Here is a 25,848-nt window from a genome sequence, read left to right as displayed (position 1 = left end):
ATCTATCTATCTATCTATCTATCTATCTATCTATCTATCTATCTATCTATCTATCTATCTATCTATCTATCTATCTATCTATCCATCTATCCATCTATCCATCTATCCATCTATCCATCTATCCATCCATCCATCCATCCATCCATCCATCCATCCATCCATCCATATCTTTTTCAAACTCCTTTAATCTATCTATCTATCTATCTATCTATCTATCTATCTATCTATCTATCTATCTATCTATCTATCTATCTATCTATCTATCTATCTATCTATCTATCTATCTATCTATCTATCTATCTATCTATCTATCTATCTATCTATCTATCTATCTATCTATCTATCTATCTATCTATCTATAAACAACCGTCCGCCCGTACCTACTTTTTCAAACTGTTTTAAACTAAATAAACTGTTATCAACAGGCTTCGTCAAGCCAGCCTCAAAGTTTGTTTTGACGAACTTTAATAATCTAGTTGTGTATTTATTCTCACCTTCTTAACCAATTATTTGATTCCTGAAGTGTCAATATTTCAAACTTTTTCTTTTTCTCTCTAATTTGTTCTTAAGTTCAAACAAAACCCAAAAAACATATTTTGGAAAAAAATATTTGTTTGCTCAGCAATATTTGTAAAATGTTTTTTTTTTTACTTTGACAGGGAGAACCCTCAGTGGGGTGCAGCTAACACCCCGTACGCCCGCTGGCTCTCCCCGCAGTATGAGGACCCCCGAGGGGCCCCGAGAGGCTGGAGCCCACAGCACACCTACCACAACCACACACTGCCCCCCGTAAGACTGACAGCTGTCCCTAATTAACTACTCGCTGTTATAAATGTAAAAATATAACTATTGTTGATTCTCTTCTGCAGTTTCAAATTCAGTGTGACAGAAACATTTGGGTTAATATTTTTTAATGCATGTGCAGTTGTTAAACACACTTTGTATTTTTTAATGTCTATAATGCAATATTACATGCATAATACAATACATGTAGTGTAAATGTGCATATTGTAAAAAAAGGAACATTACAAACTGACTAGATATTATGTATTCTTCATATTATGAGATAATTAAAATAACTTTGTTATTTTAAACTTGTGATTTATAATAGCAAGAAATCCTAGAGCAATAATAAGACTTCATTTAAATTAAAACACACCTCAGATGGTAATATTGCTTATATTGCATGCAAAAATATTTTATTTTATTTAATGTTTTATTATTATTTATTTAGACCAATATTACTTTAAATAATAACATAATATAATATTGTATCAAGTATTGTTTAATAAATCAATTTTTTTCTATTAAATTTTACATTAATTTTAATTGCTTTTATAATATATAAATAATATTACTTTATTTATATAAAATATTTATTTTTATTTTTGCAATCATAAAATTCAAAGAAAATGTATAATTTAATGAAAAACATTTGCAACATTAATTGTTTTGTGTGCAATTTCTGTTATATTAGTACCATTTATATATACATACATACATACATACAGTGCTCAGCATATATAAGTACACCCCTCACAAATCTTTTAAATTCATAGTTTTAATAGGAAGTTTTACAATATTAGATTTGTGCATATATATTAGATTAGTCAGTACTGAAGCCAAATCTGGAGCTTATCTAACATAATAACTTACGATAACGCTCCAAAAACTATTACAGCCAAATTTATATGTAATTTATAATTTACAAATTTAAAAAAGAGGAAAACTCCAGAGAAACAAAAAAAATTACAATTTAGTTGAAATTGTTTAGGTTGTAATTTTGTTTTGCAATATTTTGCTTGAATTTAATTGTATTATCTTTCAATTTCTAAATATGTGTGGTGACTAAAACATTATTTTAATAAATTTATCTGTTTAATAAATCTGTTTAGTTTAAATGCACCAGAATACATTGCCTATATTTACTGAGAAATGGATAAAATATTCATTTTCAAAATGGGGTGTACTCAATTATGCTGAGCACTGTATATACATTTAAAGTCAGAATAATTAGCCCCCTGAATTACTAGCCCCCCTGCTTATTTTTCCCCCAATTTCTGTTTAACAGAGAGCAGATTTCTTCAACACTTTTCTAAACATAATAGTTTTAATAACTCATCTCTAATAACTGATTTATTTTATCTTTGTCATGATGACAGTAAATAATATTAGACTAGATATTCTTCAAGACACTTCTATACAGCTTAAAGTGACATTTAAAGGCTGAACTAAGTTAATTAGGTGAACTAGGCAGGTTAGGGTAATTAGGCAAGTTATTGTATACCTATGGTTTGTCATGTAGACTATCGAAAAAATATATAGCTCAAAGAGGGCTAATAATATTGATCTTAAAATGGTGTTTAAAAAATTAAAAACTGCTTTTAATCTAGCTGAAAGAAAAACAAATAAGACTTTCTCCAGAAGAAAAAATATTATCAGACATACTGTGAACATTTCCTTGCTCTGTTAAACACCATTTGGGAAATATTAAAAAATCAAAAAAAAAAAAAAAATCAAAGGGGGGCCAATAATTCTGACTTCAGCTGTGTGTATTTATATATATATATATTATATATATATGCAGTGTAATGAAAATAGCAAAAAAAAAATAGCACAAAAAAACATAATATCTTCTAATATGTGCATTTTCTTTTAATTTGAATGCTTTATTTTAAATTTACAACAGCAAATTAAAAAAATACATTAGCAATTTGTTTTGATGCCACTAATGCATAGAAATACAGCAGCTAAATGAAAGTGACACTGCTTATTACAGTGTTTGAGATGTTTTTATTTTGCAGGTGCGGCGTGTGTCTCAGGAGGTGTTGTACACTCAGAACGGGAACATCACTCTGGACGGCTCTCTGTCACACCTGCTGGTGGAGTGGGGTCAGTGGATCGACCACGACCTGACTTTAACACCGCAGAGTCCCAGCACTGCAGCCTTCAGGACCAGAGCCGACTGCACTCGCACCTGCAGCACTGACACACCCTGCTTCCCCATACAGGTGTGTGTGGGGGGAGGGGTTATGTGTGTTTGCCTGTGTCTGTGTGTTTTTATGTGTGTGCATGTTTTTGTTTGTGTGTGTGCATGTGTTTGTGTGTTTCGTGAGCATGTGTGTGTATGTGTGTGCAATAGTGTTGTCAAAAGGACTGATAACCCACACCCAATCCTTATTTTCCCAATAATTCCCTGTCCTGAAGTCAGTGAATCCGCTCATACTCCAGCACCTCATTAAACTGTGAGAAAGCAAAATCATATCATATCTAAATAATGAAATGGTTTATTCAACCTCTTCTCCTCCTGTTCAGATCCCGCTGTCGGACCCTCGCTCACACACTCAGTCCTGCATGGCGTTTTTCCGCTCTGCCCCGAGCTGCAGTTCTCCTCTCGGCCAGCGGGAGCAGCTGAACGCCATCACTGCCTTCGTGGACTCCAGCATGGTTTACGGGAGTTCAGATGCTCTGGCCCTCAGCTTGAGGAATCTCTCGTCTCCTCTCGGTCTTCTGGCTGTTAATCAGTTTCATTCAGATCAAGGGTTCGACTTTATGCCTTTCCTAAACCGCACGCAACCTCAGCTCGACCCCTGCGGCCCGCGCCAGCACTCAGACCACACCACTGCACCACAGCAGAACAACAACATCTCCATGGGGAACGCGTCCTTCTGCTTCCAAGCAGGTTGGAGACAGCAATATTAATTTATTACTTTTTTTTTTTTAATAATAATTTTATATTTGCAATTAATATTATATTTAACTAGCATAATAGATATTATTAGTGTAATTAAATAAAAACAATAATATTTATGAAATAAAATCAATAGTTTAAACAATAAAACAACAATATTTCTTTATTTATAATTAACAGTAAATATATTTTTTGTTCACTATTTTTTCCCAGACTACTTTCTTTTTTATCAAAAGTTTTCTTTTCTTTTCTTTATTAATTATTTTATTAATTTTATTGTTGTGGTATTGTATAATGTATATATTGAACATAGGTTTATATTATATTATATTATATTATATTATATTATATTATATTATATTATATTATATTATATTATATTATATTTTATTTATTTTTTATTTTATTTATTTTTTATTTTATTATTGTATATAATATTATTGCATATATTATATTATATTATATTATATTATATTATATTATATTATATTATATTATATTATATTAATTATATTATATTAAATTTTATTATATTATATTATATTATATTATATTATATTTTATTTTAATTTATTTTATTTTATTTTATTACACTTTTTTTGGTGGGTGATAGATAATAATAATAATTATAATTCCTTACATTTATATAGCGCTTTTCTGGGCACTCAAAGCGCTTTTACACACAATGGGGGATCTCCTCATCCACCACCAGTGTGCAGCATCCACCTGGATGACGCGACGGCAGCCAGATAGAGATGTATAAAATCACAAACTATAATATGTAAATATATTAGATTTAAAAATAAAATACAATGGTGTATAGTACACTCATTGTACACTTACACAATAATTATTTAAACATAAAAATATTTTACACCCAATTCGCTAATTTGTTATTATTTTTCAAAGTAATTATGAAATATTATTTTATTTGCATTAATTAAATAAATCTAATGGTTACAAATTATTTATTTACAAAAAATATTAAAATACATCAATTATGTTAATAATACATTACATTAATCATATATATAATAAAAATGAAATACTATTAAATAATAAAATTAATTTTATTTTTGTCCTTTTCCATTTATAAAATAACAATTTAATGTATTATCTTTATCCTAAACTCTCATATTAAGGGCTGTGGAGAGATGCTGGTGATACAAAATAAATTCATAAACAAGAATACATAATTTATTTTTTCAGTATATTTATTTATTTATAATTATTTGAGAATAAACATTGAGTAACATAATGTGAGAGCAGCAGTTTTTTTTATTTACTAGCCACTTGTCTTGTATGTAAGCTGACTATCTGATGACCTGTTTTTGTGGGCGTGTCTCAGGTGACTCTCGAGCCAATGAGCACTTGGGAATGATCGCTCTGCACACACTCTTTCTGAGAGAACACAACCGATTGGCTAAGGAGCTCCACAGGATCAACCCTCATTGGAGCCCGGACACACTGTACCAGGAGGCCAGGAAAATACTGGGAGCCGTCCACCAGGTAATACTTCAAATAAAATAAAATTAAACTAATTAAATAAATAATTAAATAATAATTAAATAATTAAATAAATTGTCCATTTCTTAGTGAATATAGATCATATTTTGGTTTATTTATAACAAAACAGTTTTATTAAGCTGCTGTATAAATTTAAAATCCTTTTTTGTTGTAATTCAAAGATAATACATTTAGAATCAAACAGAATATTGCAAAAAACAAAATAATTTCAGCTAAAATAATACATTTTATTGTTTATTTTGATTAATCCTCATTATTAAAATTGTATTTAATATTTTTCCCTAACATTAATTTGCATGTAGTAATTTTTGCGCTGTGATTTTATGTTGTTTTGTTAGATTAGCTCCAAATTTGGCTTTGATTGTGACTTTTAATTTATTTATTTTTTATTATAAAATATAATAATATATATAATCCTATTGAATTAATTTAATAAAAAAAAAAGATCTGTTTCTGCATCTGACTTGTTGTATGTTGTTTGACAGATCTTGACGTGGGATCACTATCTGCCACACGTCCTGGGCCGCAGTGCAAACCAGATCCTCATGCCGGCGTATAAAGGTTACGACCCCGCCGCTGACCCGAGCATCTCCAACATCTTCTCCACCGCTGCTTTTAGATTCGCGCATGTAACCGTGCATCCGGTGGTGAACCGCCTCGGACCTGATTACCGGTTGAGCCCTGCACACCCGGCTCTGCCATTGCACCACTCTTTATTTGCATCCTGGAGGGTGGTGAAAGAGGGTGAGAAGATTAACTTGCATATACTGAATCTGATGTGTTTGTCATAATACAAGCAGTCTTTAAAGGGCACCTATTATGCAAAAGTCACTTTTATAAGGGATTTGAACACAGTTGTGTGGTTATAGTGATTATAGCCATTCTCTAATGGTAAAAAATGTATTAATTCTATTTTTTATAATCATACTTGATACTCTGCAGAAACACGGATTGACATTCTCCTTTGTACGTGTCATCAGAGGGGGAAAGCCCCGCCCACTAGTGGTCATCTCTCCCTCATTAGCATAGGACGTTAGTCTTGTTTTTGAATCTGCCACTATGCTGACACACAGGCATTTGTAGCTCCGCCCTCTTCTGAAAAGAGCACAATCTCATTTGCATTTAAAGCGACAGTCACCAAAACACCACAATTAGAATCTTAAAGGGTCAGTTTCAGAGAGTTATACAACATTATTTGTGTGCTTTTTTGGCTTCAAACTTCACATACACACTCCAGGGACTCCTCCTTAGCTTTCATCTTAATACTAGCCGTAAAATGAGAGCTTAGACCTTATTTTACATTACAAATTCTCTAAAGATGTGGTTTGAATATGCAAATGAGACTACATTGTTAAACCCTCTAGTAGTAATGTCAGAAGGCAGCTGAGATTCTGACGCATGTGACTGTTTGCCTGTGCAGGAGGTATTGATCCAGTGCTGCGTGGTTTACTGGTGTCTCCGGCTAAACTGCAGACGGCGGATCAGATGATGGTGGAGGAGCTGACCGAAAGACTTTTCCAGGCTCAGGGAGGCCTGCCGCTCGACCTCGCTGCGCTAAACCTGCAGAGAGGACGAGACCACGGCCTGCAAGGTGATTCGTTTATTGATTGATTGACTGATTTATTTATTTGTTTATCTATTTATTTTACTTGTTTACTTATTTGTTTCTTATTTATTTTTGTTTGTTTGTTTGTTTATATATATATATAGTTGAAGTCAGAATTATTATCCTCCCTGAATTATTAGCGCCCCTGTTTATTTTTTTCACCAATCTCTGTTTAATGGAGGGAAGATTGTTTTAGCACATTTCTAAGCATAATAGTTTTAAAAACTTATTTCTAATAACTGATTTATTTTATCTTTGCCATGATGACAGTAAATAATATTTGACTAGATATTTTTCAAGACACTTCTATACAGCTTAAAGTGACATTTAAATGCTTAACTAGGGTAATTAGGTTAACTAGGCAGGTTAAGGTAATTAGGCAAGTGATTTTATAATGATGGTTTGTTCCGTAGATTATCGGAAAAAAAAATTAGCTTAAAGGGGCTAATAATTTTGTCCCAAAAATGTTTTTTTAAAAATTAATAACTGCATTTATTCTAGCTGAAATAAAACAATTAAGACTTACTCCAGCTGCAAAAAATATTATCAGACATACTGTGAAAATTTCCTTGCTGTGTTAAAAATCATTTAGGAAATATTTTATATTTTATATATTTTACAATATTTAATATTTTATAAAATAAAATCAAAAGGGCGCTAATAATTCTGACTTCAACTGTATATATATATATATATATATATATATATATATATATATATATATATATATATATATATATATATATATATATATGTATATATATATATATATATGTATATATATATATATATATATATATATATATATGTATATATTTATGTATGTTTGTATGTATGTATGTATGTATGTATGTATGTATGTATGTATGTATGTATGTGTATATATATATATATATATGTGTGTGTGTGTGTGTGTGGTCGCAGGATAAAAGCTTCTGCTAAATGAGTAAATGCAAATGCAATCTTTCTTCATACAAATATTAGACCAATGTATAAAGTCTGCATAGAAAAACATGAAACAAAAAAATAGGCTAAAAATTAACAAATTACAAATCACTTGTAATTGTAGAATCTGATTAATTTATCATATAGCCTAGCTTAGTGTTTGTTTTCTGATAGCAAGGCAGTGAATAGACAAACAATATATATTTTTTAAAAGCATGGTTCTGTTGGCGCCAATAGCCTTGTGGTTAAGTGTGCCAACAGATAGCACCCGAGTTCGATTTCCGGCTTCGATTCCAAATAAAGATAACCCCTAAAAAATTATTATAAAAAAAAAGCATGGTTTCATTTATTTGTAAAACAACAAAAAATAAAACCACATATCCATTAGAAAAAAAAGTAACAACAACTTAGTGACAATAGGACAGACCTTTTTCATTTCTAAAAAAAAAAGCTTTTTAGGTACACATTGTTTGATGATTTCATGAAAAGTCTCAAATATAATCCATGATGCAACAAAAATTCAGTTTTTCATAAGTATTACTGACTGAGGTTCTTGTTGCTGTCTACAGTGGAGCTACAGTTTAAGATCACAAATGCACATACTACTACTACTACTACTAATTATAATACTAATAATAATATAATAATAATTAATTTCATAGCATTTTCTTGTCGGCTTAGTCCTTTTATTTATCTGGGGTTGCCACAGCGGAATGAACCACCAACTTCCAGCCGCAACACATTTCTTGGCAACATCCACACACACATTCACACACACGCTCATACACTACGGACAATTTAGCCTACCCAATTCCCCTGTACCACATGTCTTTGGACTGTGGGGGAAACCGGAGCACCCGGAGGAAACCCACGCGAATGCAGGGAGAACATGCAAACTCCACACAGCAACGCCAACTGAGCCGAGGTTCGAACCAGCGACCCAGCGACCTTCTTGCTGTACCTACTGTGCCACTGCCTCGCCTTCATAATAATAATATTAATAGTAATAATAATATTATAATTAATGATTATGATGCACCCATTTCTAAAGAGAATTTGGAACCATTTACTAATTTCTACACCCAATTCTGCTGTAGTGTCAAGTCAAGTAAGTAAGAAGGAAAGACAAATGACTTCAATCCGATAGAGCAGTGGTTCTCAAACCTTTTTTTTTATCAAGTACCACCTCAGAAAAAATTGTCTCTCCAAGTACCACCATATGACCAGTATTGAAATACAGTAGCGTAGTAGACCTAATTATGCAGCTACAGCTCTGCACAGTTTAAAAACATGGCAGATTAATTACTATTGTTAATAATATTTATTATAATCAGCCACTTTAAACCTTATAAATTGTTTAAACATTAACACTGTACCGTGCTTAAATGTAAAAAAAAAAAAAATAATAATAAATAATTTGTCAACCTTTAAATTAAAATGTGCTTTTTAAAATTTCTTTAATAATTATAGGCTACTGTTCTTAAAAAGTAAAAAAAAATCTATCCTGTACTTAAATGTAAAGTGTTAACCTAAGCCGGGAAATGCTGCTTGGACCTCATAAATGTAGGCTGTATGTCATCATATTCATAAACGAACTATTTTTGATCAATTTTAAATGTATATTGCATGTACATATGACATATTGGATTACTCTGCGCACCGCTAGAAGGCAGACCACGTACCACTTGTGGTACATGTACCACAGTTTGAGAACCACTGCGATAGAGGACTTGAGAAATGAACGGATCAAATGTCTTTCCGGCTCTAAACGCATATGATTGGCTTGCCCTTCCGTGATGAACGTCTCAAAAGACTTGAAAAATGAACGATGTCACCTGCACAAATGCGCGGATGAACGAATCACTCCCTGAGAGGACTCGTAGTTCCCGAGTAATATTGAAGATTCATTCAAAATGAACGAATTGTTTAAGAACGACCCATCACGAATCAGAACACCGCTCGAAATCAGAATTGAGGACCGGAATTGTTTGTTTTATGAAGTATTATAGCTATTTATTTCTGCATTAGGTTACAGTGTGTGGCGTGAGCTCTGTGGTCTGCCTGCGCCGGTGAACGAGTCTGCTTTATCAGGGATTCTGGGTAACACTGCTCTGGCCAGGAAGCTGCTGGATCTGTATGGAGTTGCTGAGAATATAGACGTGTGGGTCGGGGCCATTGCGGAGCCAGCTCTGCCTGGGGGCCGCGTGGGGCCGCTGCTGGCCTGCCTTATAGCCAGACAGTTCAGAGGCCTGAGAGACGGAGACCGGTGAGTGGACCACATACTGACCCACACGCTGACCTACACATTGACTCACACGCTGACCCACAGATTGACTCACACACTGATCCACATGCTGACCCACATTCTGACCCCCAATTAAATACTGGATTACATGCCAAGCAATATCCTAATGTGTCCTGATATGCTGAAGTGTTGATTGTTTCAGCTTCTGGTGGCAGAATGAAGGAGTGTTCAGCTCGGGTCAGAGAGACGCTCTCCGCTCCACTTCTCTTTCCCGGATCATCTGTGAAAACACACACATCCAGCAGGTTCCCCTCGACCCTTTCACAAACACAATGCGTCCTGAAGAGCTGCTGTCCTGCTCCAACATCCAGCTTTTTAACCTCTCGGCCTGGACTGAGCCGGACTCGGGTACTGACTGACCTCACAATACATACTAGATGTACAAAAATAGTACTTTAAATAATAGTCAAAATTATTGATTAAATTTAACTGATGGATCTGACACCCTATTATGGTTATTTACAAATGTATTTTAATTAAATAGCATTTTAAAAAAATTAATTAAATACAATATATATATTTTATTAAAATAAATTAAGGATATATATTAAAATGAAATAGTTAAAGTATTTAAAATTATTAAAGGAAATAAAATGAAACTGATTAATCTAAAAATGTAAGTAAATTGTAAAAAATAAAATAATAAAAAAGTAATAATTACATTAAAACAAATTATATATATATATATATATATATATATATATATATATATATATATATATATATATATATATATATATATATATATATATATATAAATTAGGTAGTAAAATTTATTCAAATTTTAACTACTGATACCCATTTTATTTTTTATTATTATATATTATAATATTAAACTGATCAATCTCACACTATTTTAGGTATTTAAACAATGTAATTTAATTGTTTAATTTAAAAATAATAATAATTTATACAATTACAATAATATTTATTTTAAAAAGTATGGATATATATTTAAATAAGTAGTAAAAAATATTAAGATTTGGACTTCTGATATTCAGTTTATTGAGTTTTATTTTTAATTTTAAAATTATGTTTGAATAAAGTAAATTAAATAAAACGATGAATCTGTCAGTCTTTTATAGTTATTTAAAATAAATTATAAAACTTTGAAATTGTATCATTTAATTTTGATAAAAAATTAAATGATAAAATTAAATGTAAAAAATAATTTAAAATAAATTATGGAAATATAAGTAATTCATATAAATTCATATACATTTTAATTGTATTATATTTTGGATTGACCCATCTGATTTCCAGTTAATTGATTTTATTTGGATTTTTTTTTTCTTAAAGTTCTTTTTTTTATTTGATTCAATTCATCTTTATTTGTATAGCGCTTTTACAATGTAGATGTGTCAAAGCAGCTTCACATAGAAGATTATAGTGAATTGAAACCGTGTAGTTCAGTTTTCAGAGTTTAGGTTCAGTTTAGATTAGTTCAGTTCAGTGTGGTTTAATATTCACTGCAGAGAGCTCAAACACTGAAGAGTAATCCAACGATGCGCAGCTCTACAGATCCCAAACCAAGCAAGCCATCGGCAAGGAAAAAACTTCACCAATCGTCAAAAGTGAAGAATGAAAAACCTCGAGAGAAACCAGGCTAAGTTGCGCATGACCATTTCTCCTCTTGCCAAATGTTTTGTGCAGAGCTGCAGTCTAGGCGCTGGAGAATGCTGGACCTCAGCGAAGACTCGTCTGTCCCTGGAGCTTCACAGGAATCAGTCTCATCACTCCCCCATGACCACCACAGCAGCTGCTCAGGATACGGCCTGGTCCAGGATTATGGATACCTTGTGATCATCTCTTCACAAGTCTTGGATCGCATCAGTGGCGCAGCATAATCTCTGGGGGCTTTAGTATCCCCAGGGGGAAATAGAGAATAAAGAGAATAATTAGCGTAGCTGCAGTTCATAGTGTATATAAACGAGATGAGTGGGGCACATTTATGTATCATACCGCTAAGTGAAGCACTAAGTGTGTGTTTTACTAAAAATATCGGTCTTTAATCTAGTTATGAACTGTGAGAGTGTGTCTGAGCCTCGGACATTATCAGGAAGGCTATTCCAGAGTTTAGGAGCCATAAATGAGAAGGCTCGACCTCCTTTACTCGACTTTTCTATTCTAGGTACTACCAGAAGCCCTGAGTTTTGAGATCTTAAAGATTCTGATCTAGTCCTGGTGTGCTGTTTATCTGTGTTGTTTTCAGACCCAGTATGTGGTGCGGTGCCGCGGTTGACTCTGGGTTTCTCTGTCCTCTGTGGCTCTGCTGTGTTTTATCAGTGTCCTGCTGGATTCCTGCTAATCGGAGCCACACACGTCACCTGTGACCCACAAACACACCACTGGAGCCCACAAACACCCACCTGCCAAGGTGTGATACGATTTAACATGATTTAATTTATGTTACTAAATGTAAAATAGCATCAGATTAACTGGTAAATATGTATCATTAAATTATTTTTAATACTAAATGAATTCAATATAGCAAATAATAGCAATAATGTTATTGGTTAGTTTAGTTTAATTTAATTTTGAAACATTACATGTAGAATAATACATAGCATTAAACAGTAAGTAGTAATGACAAAATATGAATTAGTTTTTATTTAATTAAATTGCAGTCAAAATGGGTTCAAAAAATGCCCCCCCATTTTATTACGCCAATGTTTTCATAAATGTTATTTCAGATATCGATGAATGTTCCACTGATTCGGCCGTCTGTCCTCCACACCTGCAGTGCCTCAACACACCTGGAGGATATACCTGTACAGGTGAGCAGCTTCTACCACACCCATCACCTGCTGTTTCCTCAATCATCGCATGTTAATCACATTAATGAGCTGTGATCGGTCATATTCAGAAGCTATAGCGCCGCACACATATTCACGCATATTAATGAGCTGTAATTTGTTACATATTCAGAAGTTGCAGCTCCACTTGCATATTAATCACACTCATGAGCTGTACAGTTACATATTTACATATTAATCACACTAATGAGCTGTATTTACATATTAATCACACTAATGACCTGTAATTTGTTAGATATTCAGAAATTGTAGCTCCGCCCTCATATTAATCACATTAATAAGCTTTTATCAGTGACATAATCACGTATTAATCACATTTATGAGCTGTGATGTTATATATTTTCTTAAACCGAAGCTCCGCCCACATAATAATCACATTAATGAGATGTAATCACAATATTAGCTGAAATCTGTTACATATTCCCATATTAATTACACTAATGAGCTGAAATTTCTTACATATTCAGAAGCTGTAGCTCCGCCCCCACACAAGAATGCATATTAATTACATTAATAATTTGTAATTTGTACATTCAAAAGCTGCTGCTCTACTCAGACATTAAGGAATATTAATTTTATTAATAAGCTATAATTACTTATTCAGGAACTGTAGCTTCGCCCCCACACATTAACGCATATTAATTAGCTTTAATCTGTTACATATTTAGTAGTTTCAGCTCTGCTTGCATATTAATCGCACTAATGAGCTGTACAGTTACATATTAACATATTAATCACACGAATGAGCTGTGAGGGTATATTATCAGAAACCGTAGCTCCGCCCACATAATAATCACATTGAGTTGTAATTACATTAATTAGCTTAAATCTGTTACATATTAACATCTTAACACTAATGCACACTAATGAGCTGTAATTTGTTACATATTCAGAAGCTGTAGCTCCACCCACACATGAATGCATATTAATCACATCAATAAGTTAAAATTGGTACATATTTAAAAGCTGCAGTTCTAATCACACATTAATGCATATTAATTGTATTAATGAGCAGCAATTTGTTATTCAGGGGCCGTAGCTTCTCCCCCCCCCCCCCCCCACATTAATGCATATTAATTAGCTTTAATCTGTTACATGTTCAGAAGCTTTCGTTATTCTTGCATATTAATCACACTAATGAGCTGTGAAGTTACATATTCACATATTAATTACACTAATGAGCTGTAATTTGTTACATATTCAAAAACTGTAGCTTCGCCCACACATTAATGCATATTAAATACATTAATGAGCTATAATTTGTTTGATATTTAGAAACTATAGTTCCACCCACACATTAATGCATATTAATAAGTTGTAACATGTAAAATATTCAGAAGCTTCAGCTTCGTTTGCATATTAATCACACTAATGAACTGTGATTTCACATGTTAATCACACTAATATGATGTTAAGTTACATATTTGCATATTAATCCCACTAATGAGCTGTAAAATTACATATTCGCATATTAATCACACTAATGAGTTGTAAAGTTACATATTCACGTATTAATCACACTAATGAGCTGTAAAGTTACCTATTTGCGTAACTGCAACTGCATACACATTAACGCATATTAAATACATTAATGAGCTGTAATTTGTTAGTTATTACAAAACCATATAGCTCCACCCACACATTAATGAATATTAATAAGTTGTGATCTGTTAAATATTCAGAAGCTTCAGCACCATTTGCATATTAATCACTCTAATGAACTGTGATGTGACATATTAATCACACTAATGAGCTGTAATTTGTTACATATTCACATATTAATTACACTAACGAGCTGTAAATTGTTACGTATTCAGAAGCTGCAGCTCTGCATACACATTAATGCAAATTAAATACATTAATGAGCTGTAATTTGTTAGATATTCCGGAATCGTAGCTCCACCCACACATTAATGAATATTAATTATTTGTAATCTGTTAAATATTCAGAAGCTTCAGCTCCTTTTGCATATTAATCACATTAATGAGCTGTGATCTGTTAAATATTCAGAAGCTGCAGCTCCGCCCCTCTCCGCCTCCTCCATTGCTGGATCAGTGATGTCAGTCTTGGGGGGCGTGGCTTTGATCATGCTCCTCCTCTTCTGCTATCAGAGGTCTGTCAGAAACCGCTAACACTGTTGTCTAACATGCGTAAACACACAGTATTCACACTTTACATGTCGATCCTGCAGATTTATCCTGAGGAAAGCCGATCCACCGAAGCCTGATTGCTGTCAGAGGACGAGCTGAGGGAAAACTGGTTTGTTTATACATGTTCAGTGTTCTGGTTTCACAAGCACAGTCTGGAAACGCATGAAGGCACAGCATTTTTAACATTTCTCACAGTGTCCCTGCCCTTCAGAAGGCTTTTGTCTGTGTTAAATCTGCTGTCATGAGACGTCACATCAGCTGATGCTCAAAAAAACTGACGCTTTGTTTGTACACTTATTTTTACACGTTTGTACATGCATTTGTGAATTTGTACACATATTTCAACTGGAATATTTATGCTGAGGACATTAGCCCTACTGTAAAATATGAATTCTTTTTAAAGCAATAGTTTTAATAACTCATTTCTAATAATTGATTTCTTTTGTGTTTGCCATAATGACAGTAAATAATATTAGACTAGATTTTCTTCAAGACACTTTACTGATTCTGTAGCCAAAAAATAAAACTCTTAAGTAGGATCATAATATTGACCTTAGCAGTTAAAACAAATCTTATATAAAAAAAATAGTCAAATAATATAATATGAAAGAAAGATAATATGAAATACAGGGATTTTTTTCTTGCTCTGTTAAATAGCACTTGGGAAATATTTTGAAAAGCTCTAATAATTTTGTCTTCAACTGAATACATATAAATATTATAAATTGCAGTCTTAATATTAATTTATTTAAGATGCATTATATTAATCAAATATGCAAATGTGGCACTAAATAATAGCATTGGAGTGAAGACCAACTAAACCATGATAAAGACAAGAAAACTATTTTTCGAATAAATCTAATGTGACTTGCAAATTTAGTAAATTGGAAACGCAAATGAATCGAATTTGACAACCGAATGAATTGAACTTGACATGCAAATGAAACGAATTGGATACACGAACAAATCGAATTTTACGCTTAAATGAATCGAATTTTACAAGCGAATAAATCGAATTTTACTCTCAAATAAATCGAATTTGACACGCAGATTAATGGAATTTGACAACCGAATGAATCTAACTTGACATGCAAATTAAACGAATTGGACACACGAATGAATCGAATTTGACAAGCAAATTAATGGAATTTTACACTCAAATGAATCGAATTTGACACGCGAATGAATGGAATTTGACACGCAAATTAAGCAAATTGGACACATGAATGAATAGAATTTTATGCTCAAATGAATCGAATTTGACAAGCGAATGAATGGAATTTTACAATCAAATGAATCGAATTTGACATGCGAATAAATGGAATTTGACACGCAAATTAAGCAAATTGGACACATGAATGAATAGAATTTTATGCTCAAATGAATCATATTTGACAAGCGAATGAATCGAATTTTACTCTCAAATTAATCGAATTTGACACGTGAATGAATGGAATTTGACAACCACATGAATCAAACTTGACACGCAAATTAAGCAAATTGGACACATGAATGAATCAATTTTGACGCGCGAATGAATCGAATTTGACGCACGAATGAATTAATATCGACGCACGAATGAATCGATATTGACGCATGAACGAATCGAATTTGACACGCAAATTAAAAGAATTTGACACCCGAATGAATGGAATTTGACATGCAAATTAAGCGAATTGGACACACGAATGAATCGAATTTTACGCTCGAATGAATCGAATTTGACACGCAAATGAATGGAATTTGACAATCTAATGAATCAAATTTGACACGAATTAAGCAAATTTGACGTACAAGTTAAACGAATTTGACGCGCGAATTTGATGAGTGAATTAAGTTCAATTCAATTCAGCTTTATTTGTATAGCGTTTTTACAATGTAGATTGTGTCAAAGCAGCTTCACATGAATGGTCATAGTAACTGGAACACGGTGGTTCAGTTTTTAGTGTTTAAGTTCAGTTCAGTTTAGCTCAGTTCAGTGTGGTTTAAAGTCATTACTAAGATTTCAAACACTGAAGAGCAAATTCATCGATGCACAGCTCGACAGATCCTGAACCATGCAAGCCAGTGGCGACAGCGGAGAGGGAAAAAACACTTCACCAATAGGAGATTGAAGAAAAAACCTTGAGAGAAACCAGACTCAGTTCGGCACAACCATTTTAATTTCTCCGCTGGCCAAAAGTCTTGTGCAGAGCTGCAGTCTAAGTGAATTTGATGCGCAAATGAAGCACAATAACTCAAAATGTTCACATGTCTATTCACACGCAGAGCGTATGTGGTGTGAACACAGCATTAGACATGGTGTAATTCACAAAAAAACAAGACCAATCACACATGAATATTTCGAAGATTATTTTTAATAGGCTAAAAACACATAAGAAGCTTCTTTGAAACACAACAAGGCGCTTCAACTTGCGATAAACGGTACTTAAGTGATGGAGCGGAGTGTAGACATCATATAAAAGTCCAGTCAGTTCATCGCAGGCCAGCTCTACTGTAAACACTGTATCTGTGCTGTAAGACAGCGACTGTTTAGCATGCAGCAGCTATTATCTACAGTATATGAGTGCAATGCATCATGGGACAACCTGCTGATAGATTGTGATCATCAGTATCCATATTATACAGGACGTCAGTAACAGACTAAGCCGCTTAGATTGAGGTTTGCATAGAAAAGATTGTAAACTGTTCACCGAGGCACAAAGCATGCTGGGACAGAAAGCAGCCTAGTGTTGTTTTTTATTGTGTAATATTGCGTTCCAATTGCAGATCTGATACTATTAATAAACGTTTATACGTTGTTGCTCAAATGCTTGATGTAACTTTTTTCATTGTAGTTTTGTAATATTTCCTAAACATACAACACAATGATTTTATTTTTCTTAAAACTGGAGAACAAACGTTGAAAATATTGTGAATATTCAAGTGTTGTAATATTTAATACGCAAATAGATAAAATACGAAAAACCGCTAATTTACGGATATAATTTACGGTAACTCTAAGCAAAGCATCATGGGAGTGTGTGAAATGATAATGTGGGTGTGTGTGTGTGTGTGTGTGTGTGTGTGCGTTTTAGCTGTGCTCGGTGTGGAAAAAGCCTAGTTTAGCCACACTCATCTCTCTCCGCAGCCGCATCACTTCCCAGAACATCTGCTGAACTACAAACACAGAGGAAAATTACAAAAATAAACACAGTTAGCAGCTCTCCTGACATGCTTTATTAGAATTAGTGGTATTTTCTTATTTTTATTTACTTTTAATTAAGTCGTATGAATACATTTAAAATATAAATCCCTTTTATGAGGTATTATGAGATTGTTTCAACTAACAACTATTCATAAATACAGTCATTTGCTTGGTTTCTAAATGATTCAGCTGTTTTGAATGAATCATTTGAGTTTATGATTGAATGATTTATACATAAATAGTAATTTGCTTAGTTTCTAAATGAATCAGCTGTATTGAATAATTCATTTGAGATTATGATTCAACGAGTCATTTATAAATACAGTCACTTGCTTGGTTTCTAAATGATTCAGCTTTTTTGAACGAATCATTTGAGTTTATGATTGAATGATTTATACATAAATAGTAATTTGCTTAGTTTCTAAATGAATCAGCTGTATTGAATAATTCATTTGAGATTATGATTCAACGAGTCATTTATAAATACAGTCACTTGCTTGGTTTCTAAATGAATCAGCTGTTTTGAACACATCATTTGAGATGCTTATTCAACGATTCATTTATAAAGACAGTCATTTGCTTACTTTCTAAATGAGTCAGCTGTTTTGAACACATCATTTGAGATTATGATTCAACTAGTCATTTATAAATACAGCCTCTTGCTTGGTTTCTAAATGATTCAGCTGTTTTGAACGAATCATTTGAGTTTATGATTGAATGATTTATTCATAAATAGTCGCTTGCTTAGTTTTAAATGAATCGGCTGTTTTGAATGTGTCATTTGAGTTCATGATTCAAAGAGCCATTCATAAAAACAGTCACTTGCTTGGTTTCTAAATGAATCAGCTGTTTTTTAACGAATCATTTGAGTTTATGATTCATTCATAAATACAGTCATTTGCTTAGTTTCTAAATTAATCAGCTGTTTTGAATGAATAATTTGAGATTATGATTCAATGAATCATTTATAAATACAGTCATTTGCTTAGTTTCTAAATGAATCAGCTGTTTTGAACACATCATTTGAGATTGATTCAACGAGTCATTTAAAAAACAGTCACTTGCTTGGTTTCTAAATGAATCAGCTGTTTTGAACGAATCATTTGAGTTCATGATTCATTCATAAATACAGTCATTAGGTGCGTTCGACTACATGCAGCGCTGCGCAGATCGATCGAAATCTGTCTTAAAGCGGTGCATTCTGGTTAGAAATCTTGTCCGGATTGATGCTGCGCCGACGCCACGTGACTGTCACATGTGGCATCAAAGTACCGCGACAGTGCTCCGAGATCAGACGGCAAACTCAGACCGTGCAGCTTCTGAAGAGCGACTGCAGGAGCTTTGATGACGACACCGATATTACACGATTGGCCGAGTTCACCACATGACAACAAACACGTGTATTTCGGGTTTATAATTGGACAAATTCCGATTCAAAAGTTTCAAAACAAACAATTCACTTTTCACACCCTCTCTATCCTGTACACATCTTGCTTATTACAAGACTACAAATATTTTACTGCAGTATCATCTTTTGTTAAATAATCTGGTTATAAAGGTTAGCTTGTTTGCACAGGTTTATTTTTTAACTTTTTTATACAGACTATTTACTGCATTCATCTCCATGAACGATTTAAATGATATATTTTAGTGTATATTTTAGTGAATAACCTAAATATGAACTCAAATAAGTCTTACAGACTTGAAATAAAATAATCATCATCATTGATCCTGCCCCCCTAAAGCTCTCTTAACAAATTAAAGTAAAGAACTATTTTATTAAATAATTATAAAATGGTTTTATTATTATAATATAAATATATATTTTATTTCCTGTCTAGCAGTTTAAAGGCGACCTGCTCTTTCTGGGAAACTTCTACATCGCTCACTTATTTTACCTTTTGTTCTTTTCAACACAATCTTTTTGGATTAAAATGCTTTTTTGAAAATTCATTCATTATCCAAAATAATGTCATTTATTAAGACCTAATCAAAACACCTTGTTTTGCTTTTTACATTGGACATTTTTATATCTATAAATGTACATATATGTAAACCCTTTTTTAGCAGATTCAAACAAGAAGTATTAGCCTAAAGATTGATGTTTAACTCCTAGAATTTATGCTTATTGCTTTGTATTTAATAGACCTGTTCGTTTTTATGTTTATATTAACCTCTCATTTCCTCTTATTTCTCTCATGCATTTGTTATATATTTTATTCATAATTCTCCCTTATTGTTTAAAAAGGAACTACAGTTTGAAGAGCCTGTATTCTGTTTTATTTGTAAATGTTTTGTTGCTATAAATAAAAATAACAAAAAAATATGATGACGCCATGTGATCGGTCATCATGACTGCAGCAACTTTGAGTCCCGAAGTGTCCAGCTGTCCGTCTTGACGGCTCCGTTTTCAACTCCGCCCCGCCTGCGCTCGGCTAATCTCGTTGATCACCGGCTGCAGCTGAGCTTCATGTCGAACGCACCTATTTGCTTAGTTTCTAAATGAATCAGCTATTTTGAATGAGTCATTTGAGTTCATGATTCAAAGATCCAATTATAAAAACAGTCACTTCCTTGGTTTCTAAATGATTCAGCTGTTTTGAACAAATCATTTGAGTTTATGATTCAGCGGTTCGTTCATACAGTCACTTGCTTGGTTTCTAAATGAATCGGCTGTTTTGAATGAATCATTTGAGTTTGATTCAATTATCCGTTAATAATTGTTAAGTTATTTTAATGAATGATTTAAAGATAAGTTACTTGCTTAATTTCAAACTAATTATTTGTAATTATTAAATTGGATTTAAGATAATATTTAATAGTATTGTATATGATTTAAATAGCCAAAGTGTGTTTTAGGAGACTAGTAAAGAGCTGGTTAACTTACCATCCTGCCTGACAAGGCCTTGCTGGATGTACCTGATGTATGTAAAGAAATTACACACTGCGGTGATCTGTGAGGAGAAACACTGATGTTTATTAGCTGATCCCCAAATAAACCTATTATTAAATTAGTGCTGAAGATGAGAGACTCACTCGAGCTCTGCTGGATAGAGAAATATAATAATAGTTCTCTTTATCTCCCAGTTTAATGCGGTGTCTGCAGGGGCGCGTCAATCCACTCAGCGCACACTTACTGATCAGACACAAGAGAACAACACTGGTCAACACAGCTGTCAATCACACCACAGAGCACTCTCAACAGCCAATTAGATTCAAGCTTGCCCAGACAAAACAAACACTTAAAACCTGTTCTTCCCTCTCATCTGTTTCAATACAAACACAATAAAAGCTGAAAACGGAGGATGGAAAATATGAATTAAAAATAAATATATACTTTACAATTAAGGGTTAATATTGATTATTTAACTAACAAAAATAATCAGTAAGCTGTTTATTTTTTTCCCTACATTCTGACATTTTATTTAATTTGTAAAATAAATAAATAAATAAATAAAACTATTCTTATTTTTACATTTTGACATTTTATTTAGTTTGAAATTTTTTATCTTTACATTTATATATTAATAGTGTATTTTCGCAAAAATGTAACATTTAAACAAACTAATAAATATTGTTTTACTTTGTGCATTATTTATCAAATTTGATTATAATTTAAAAATATTTATTTAATATAATTATGTAAACTTATATTAAATGTGTTCAGAATGCATTTAAATAAATAAATATAATAATTAACAATAATAAATAAAAACAATTAGCTATTTTTACATTCTTATATTTTATTTAATTCAGATTTCTTTATCTTTACTTTTATATATTATTTGTGTATTTATTTTTGCAAAAATGTAACAAATAGACAAACTATTAAATATTATTTTTAGTTGTACATTATTTTTTCAATTTAAATATATTTATTTAATATAATATATATTAAATGTGTTTAGAATGCATTCAAATAAAATATATACTTTACAATAAGGTATTTGTGTATAAATTGTGTACTTATTTTTTGCAAAAATGTAACAGTTAAATAAACTACTAAAATATTTTAATTGGTACATTATTATTGCATTTAAATACATTTATGTAATATAATTACTTAAATAGTAAATGTGTTTAACATGCATTTAAATTAACTAATAAATGAATGAAACAATTCTCCTTTTCTTTAACATTTTGACAATTTATTAATTTAACATTTTTATCTTTACTTTTATATATTAATCATGTATGTATATATATATATATTTGCAAATATGTAACAATTAAACAAACTACTAAATATTATTTTAATTTGTACATTATTTTATTGTATTTAAATATATTTATTTAATATAATATATATTAAACGTATATTAAATGTGTTTAGCATGCATGTAAAGAAAATTAATTAAAATATGTAAATAAATAAATAAATAAAATAAATAAATATTTAGTCAGACAGGAACTGACAGTATAATGTGTTAGTTTGTGTAAACAGGATTTCATCCGCATTTGCTTTCTATGAATGACTTACGTTTCTATTGGTGTCCAGCAACCGCTGCGAAAAAACACAACAAATCAACAGAAATTAATGAAAGATTCAAATCTGACTAAAACATCATCATGATTATGAGAAAGCAGAAAATATGCCTGTGGGTTTATGTTTATATATTCTTAAGATATAAAACACCTCAGTAATATACACTCACTGGCCACTTTATTAGGTACACCTTACTAGTACAGGGTTGGACCCCCTTTTGCCTTCAGAACTGCCTTAATCCTTCTGGTATAGATTCAACAAGCTACTGGAAATATTCCTCAGAGATTTTGCTCTAAAACATGATAGCATCACACAGTTGCTGCAGATTTGTCGGCTGCACATCCATGATGCCAATCTCCCGTTCCACCACATCCCAAAAGTGCTCTATTGGATTGAGCTCTGGTGACTGTGGAGGCCATTTGAGTACAGTGAACTCATTGTCAAGTTCAAGAAACCAGTCTGAGGTGATTCACGCTTAATGACACGGTGTGTTTCCCTGCTGGAAGCAGCCATCAGAAGATGAAGACACTGTGGTCATAAAGGGATGGACATGGTCAGCAACAATACTCGGGTCTCTGCTGCGACATTTGGATTGATCATAGCAGAATCCTGAGTGTCTAGAATTCGAGACTCTTCAGACCAGGTGATGTTTCTCCAATCTTCTATTGTCCAGTTTTGGTGAGCCTGTGTGAATTGTAGCCTCAGTTTCCTGTTCTTAGCTGACAGGAGCGGCACCCGGTGTGCTCTTCTGCTGCTGTAGCCCATCTGCCTCAAGGTTGGACGTGTTGTGTGTTCAGAGATGCTCTTCTGCAGACCTGACGAGTGCTTATTTGAGTTACTGTTGCCTTTCTATCAGCTGAAACCAGTCTGGCCATTCTCCTTTGACCTCTGGCATCAACAAGGCATTTGCGCCCACAGAACTGCCGCTCACTGGATATTTTCTCTTTATCGGATAGTTCTCTGTAAACCTTAGAGATGGTTGTGCGTGAAAATCCCAGTAGATCAGCAGTTTCTGAAATACTCAGACCAGCCCGTCTGGCACCCAAGATCAAAGTCACTTAAATCATAGTTCTTCCCCATTCTGATTCTCGGTTTGAACTGCAGCAGATCGTCTCGACCATGTCTGCATGCCTAAATGCATTGACTTGCTGTCATGTGATTGGCTGATTAGAAATTTGCGGTAACAAACTGTTGGACAGGTGTACCTTAAAAAGTGGCCCGTGAGTATTTAACATATAAAGTGTGTTATTTATCTGAATATCAGCACTGTATCACCAAATTAAGACGAGAAATGAGAAGTTAATATGGTGAGAGTTACATTTTAGACACAATATTTTGTGTTTTTTTCTTGTTTTGCTAATAAAAATATTTCCAAACCATTTCCAAATCCATTTCCTGAATGAATGTTTTTTTTTTTTAAATAATCATAAGTGAATCAGCTGTTTTGAATGAATCATTTGAGTTTACGATTCAATGATCCATTCATAAATACAGTCCCTTGCTTATTTTCTAAATAAATCTCCAGCTTTGAATGAATCATTTGAGTCATTCATAAAGAAAGTCAGTTCCTTCGGTCCTAAATGAATCAGCTGTTTTGAACGAATCATTTGAGTCATTTGTAAAGTTCATTCGTGAAGATTCGTTCATCTGTGACTTACTTTGTTCCTCCTTGATGGATGTTTTTGTCGGTGGGCAGGGAGGATGTGATGACGGGCTCAATGGTCAGAGAGTTATTCTCCACACAGCGCTGGACTGACTGGGAGAGCTGGAGAAGAGCAGAAACAGAGCGTCAGAGGAGACTGTGATGGGATGTAAACATATGTGAACACACACTGACCTCAGCGGAGGTGAAGGACAGGCAGGGCCCGATGTCCTCTCTGTAGACACGACTGATGAATGCAGATGATCGCTCCAGATTCGGACACTCCTTCCAGGACAGAAACTCTGCAAACAGCACTGAGTCCAGCTGGACAACACAAACAGACACACACACATTATTAACACTCAGTTTAGATCAATCTAAGCATTATTTATATTCATAAAGCTGTTTTAAATGAATCATTTGAGTTTATCATTCAATGACCCATTCATAAAGACATTCAATTGCTTTGTTTATAAATAAATCAGCTGTTTTGAAGGAGTCATTTAAGTTTATGATTCAATGACTCATTCATAAAAAGTCAGCTGCTTCGTTTCCAAATGAATCAGCTTTTTTGAATGAATCATTTGAGTTTAGGAATCAAAAACTCATTCATATAGACATTCAATTGCTTTGTTTCTAAATAAATTAGCTGTTTTGAAGGAGTCATTTAAGTTTATGATTCAAATACTCATTCATAAAAAACGTCAGCTGCTTTGAATGAATCATTAAAATGTATGATTCAATGACCCATTCATAAAGACACCCAGTCCCTTTGTTTCTAAATGAATAAGCTGTTTTGACTGAATCATATGAACTTATGATTAAATTACATATTTATAAAGAAAGTCACTTTATTTGTTTCTAAATTAATCGGCTGTTTTGAAAGAGTCATTTGAGTTTGATTCAATCGCGCAATTATAAAACACAGTTAGTTGTTTTGTTTCTAAAAGAATCAGCTGTTTTAAAGAATTCATTTGAGTTTATGATTCAATGACTCATTCATAAAAGTCAGCTGTTTTGTCTCTAAATGAATCAGCTCTTTTGAATTAGTCATTTGAGTTTATGATTCAGTGACTTATTCACAAAAAAACGTCAGCTGCTTTGTTTTTAAACGAATCAGCTGTTTTGAATGAACCATTGAAATTTATGATTCACTGACCCATTCATAAAGTCACCAGGTCTCTTTGTTTCTAAATGAATCAGCTGTTTTGACTGAATCAAATGAACTTATGAATAAATTACACATTTATAAAGAAAGTCACTTGATTTGTTTCTAAATTAATCGCCTGTTTTGAAAGAGTCATTTGAGTTTGATTCAATCGTGCAATTATAAAACACAGTTAGTTGCTTTGTTTCTAAATGAATCGGCTCTTTTGAAGGAGTACTTTGAGTTTATGATTCAATGACTCATTCATAACAACAGTCACTTTCTTTGTTTCTAAATGAATCTGTTGTTTTGAATGAATCATAAAGGCGGTAATTAGCTTTAAAG

The 25,848-nt window shown here is 32.7% G+C and overlaps 2 protein-coding genes across 13 annotated transcripts in view; one reads left to right on the top strand and one right to left on the bottom strand.

Annotated features, from left to right (window-relative positions):
• epx (eosinophil peroxidase) overlaps positions 1 to 25,616 on the top strand; it is a 32,743-nt gene extending 7,127 nt beyond the window's left edge. Inside the window, exons 6-18 of one of the 2 annotated variants that reach the window (XM_087311417.1) lie at positions 660 to 789; positions 2,805 to 3,011; positions 3,316 to 3,682; positions 5,040 to 5,200; positions 5,704 to 5,962; positions 6,639 to 6,809; positions 9,798 to 10,035; positions 10,217 to 10,422; positions 12,287 to 12,451; positions 12,768 to 12,851; positions 14,902 to 15,004; positions 15,083 to 15,150; positions 24,411 to 25,616. In XM_087311417.1, the coding sequence (XP_087167543.1) occupies positions 660 to 789; positions 2,805 to 3,011; positions 3,316 to 3,682; positions 5,040 to 5,200; positions 5,704 to 5,962; positions 6,639 to 6,809; positions 9,798 to 10,035; positions 10,217 to 10,422; positions 12,287 to 12,451; positions 12,768 to 12,851; positions 14,902 to 15,004; positions 15,083 to 15,140 (2,149 nt within the window). In that variant the 3' untranslated portion in view covers positions 15,141 to 15,150; positions 24,411 to 25,616. Of the gene's footprint in view, positions 1 to 659; positions 790 to 2,804; positions 3,012 to 3,315; positions 3,683 to 5,039; positions 5,201 to 5,703; positions 5,963 to 6,638; positions 6,810 to 9,797; positions 10,036 to 10,216; positions 10,423 to 12,286; positions 12,452 to 12,767; positions 12,852 to 14,901; positions 15,005 to 15,082; positions 15,320 to 24,410 lie in introns of those variants that run through there. The other variant, XM_087311418.1, reaches the window with a different exon arrangement.
• The window catches only part of rab3il1 (RAB3A interacting protein (rabin3)-like 1), a 95,128-nt gene continuing 86,660 nt past the window's right edge, over positions 17,381 to 25,848 (bottom strand). For 6 of the 11 annotated variants that reach the window (XR_015526016.1, XR_015526017.1, XM_087311555.1 and 3 more), the window contains 6 exons: positions 24,552 to 24,680; positions 24,373 to 24,479; positions 22,709 to 22,732; positions 21,265 to 21,364; positions 21,116 to 21,182; positions 17,381 to 18,200 (listed from right to left, as the gene is read on the bottom strand). Coding sequence is in view for 8 of the 11 variants with exons in the window: in XM_087311555.1 (XP_087167681.1) it covers positions 18,115 to 18,200; positions 21,116 to 21,182; positions 21,265 to 21,364; positions 22,709 to 22,732; positions 24,373 to 24,479; positions 24,552 to 24,680 (513 nt within the window). In the remaining 3 variants the exon portion in view is untranslated. The remainder of the gene's footprint in view (positions 18,201 to 21,115; positions 21,183 to 21,264; positions 21,365 to 22,708; positions 22,733 to 24,372; positions 24,480 to 24,551; positions 24,681 to 25,848) is intronic. The other 5 variants (XR_015526018.1, XM_087311557.1, XM_087311558.1 and 2 more) reach the window with 1 other exon arrangement.

The sequence above is a fragment of the Danio rerio genome, chromosome 25 (genome assembly GCF_052040795.2).
Source record: "Danio rerio strain M-AB ecotype USA chromosome 25, GRCz13ab, whole genome shotgun sequence".
NCBI lineage: Eukaryota > Metazoa > Chordata > Actinopteri > Cypriniformes > Danionidae > Danio > Danio rerio.
Note: the sequence above shows the minus strand (reverse complement) of the source record. Positions and strands in the feature narration are given on the sequence as shown.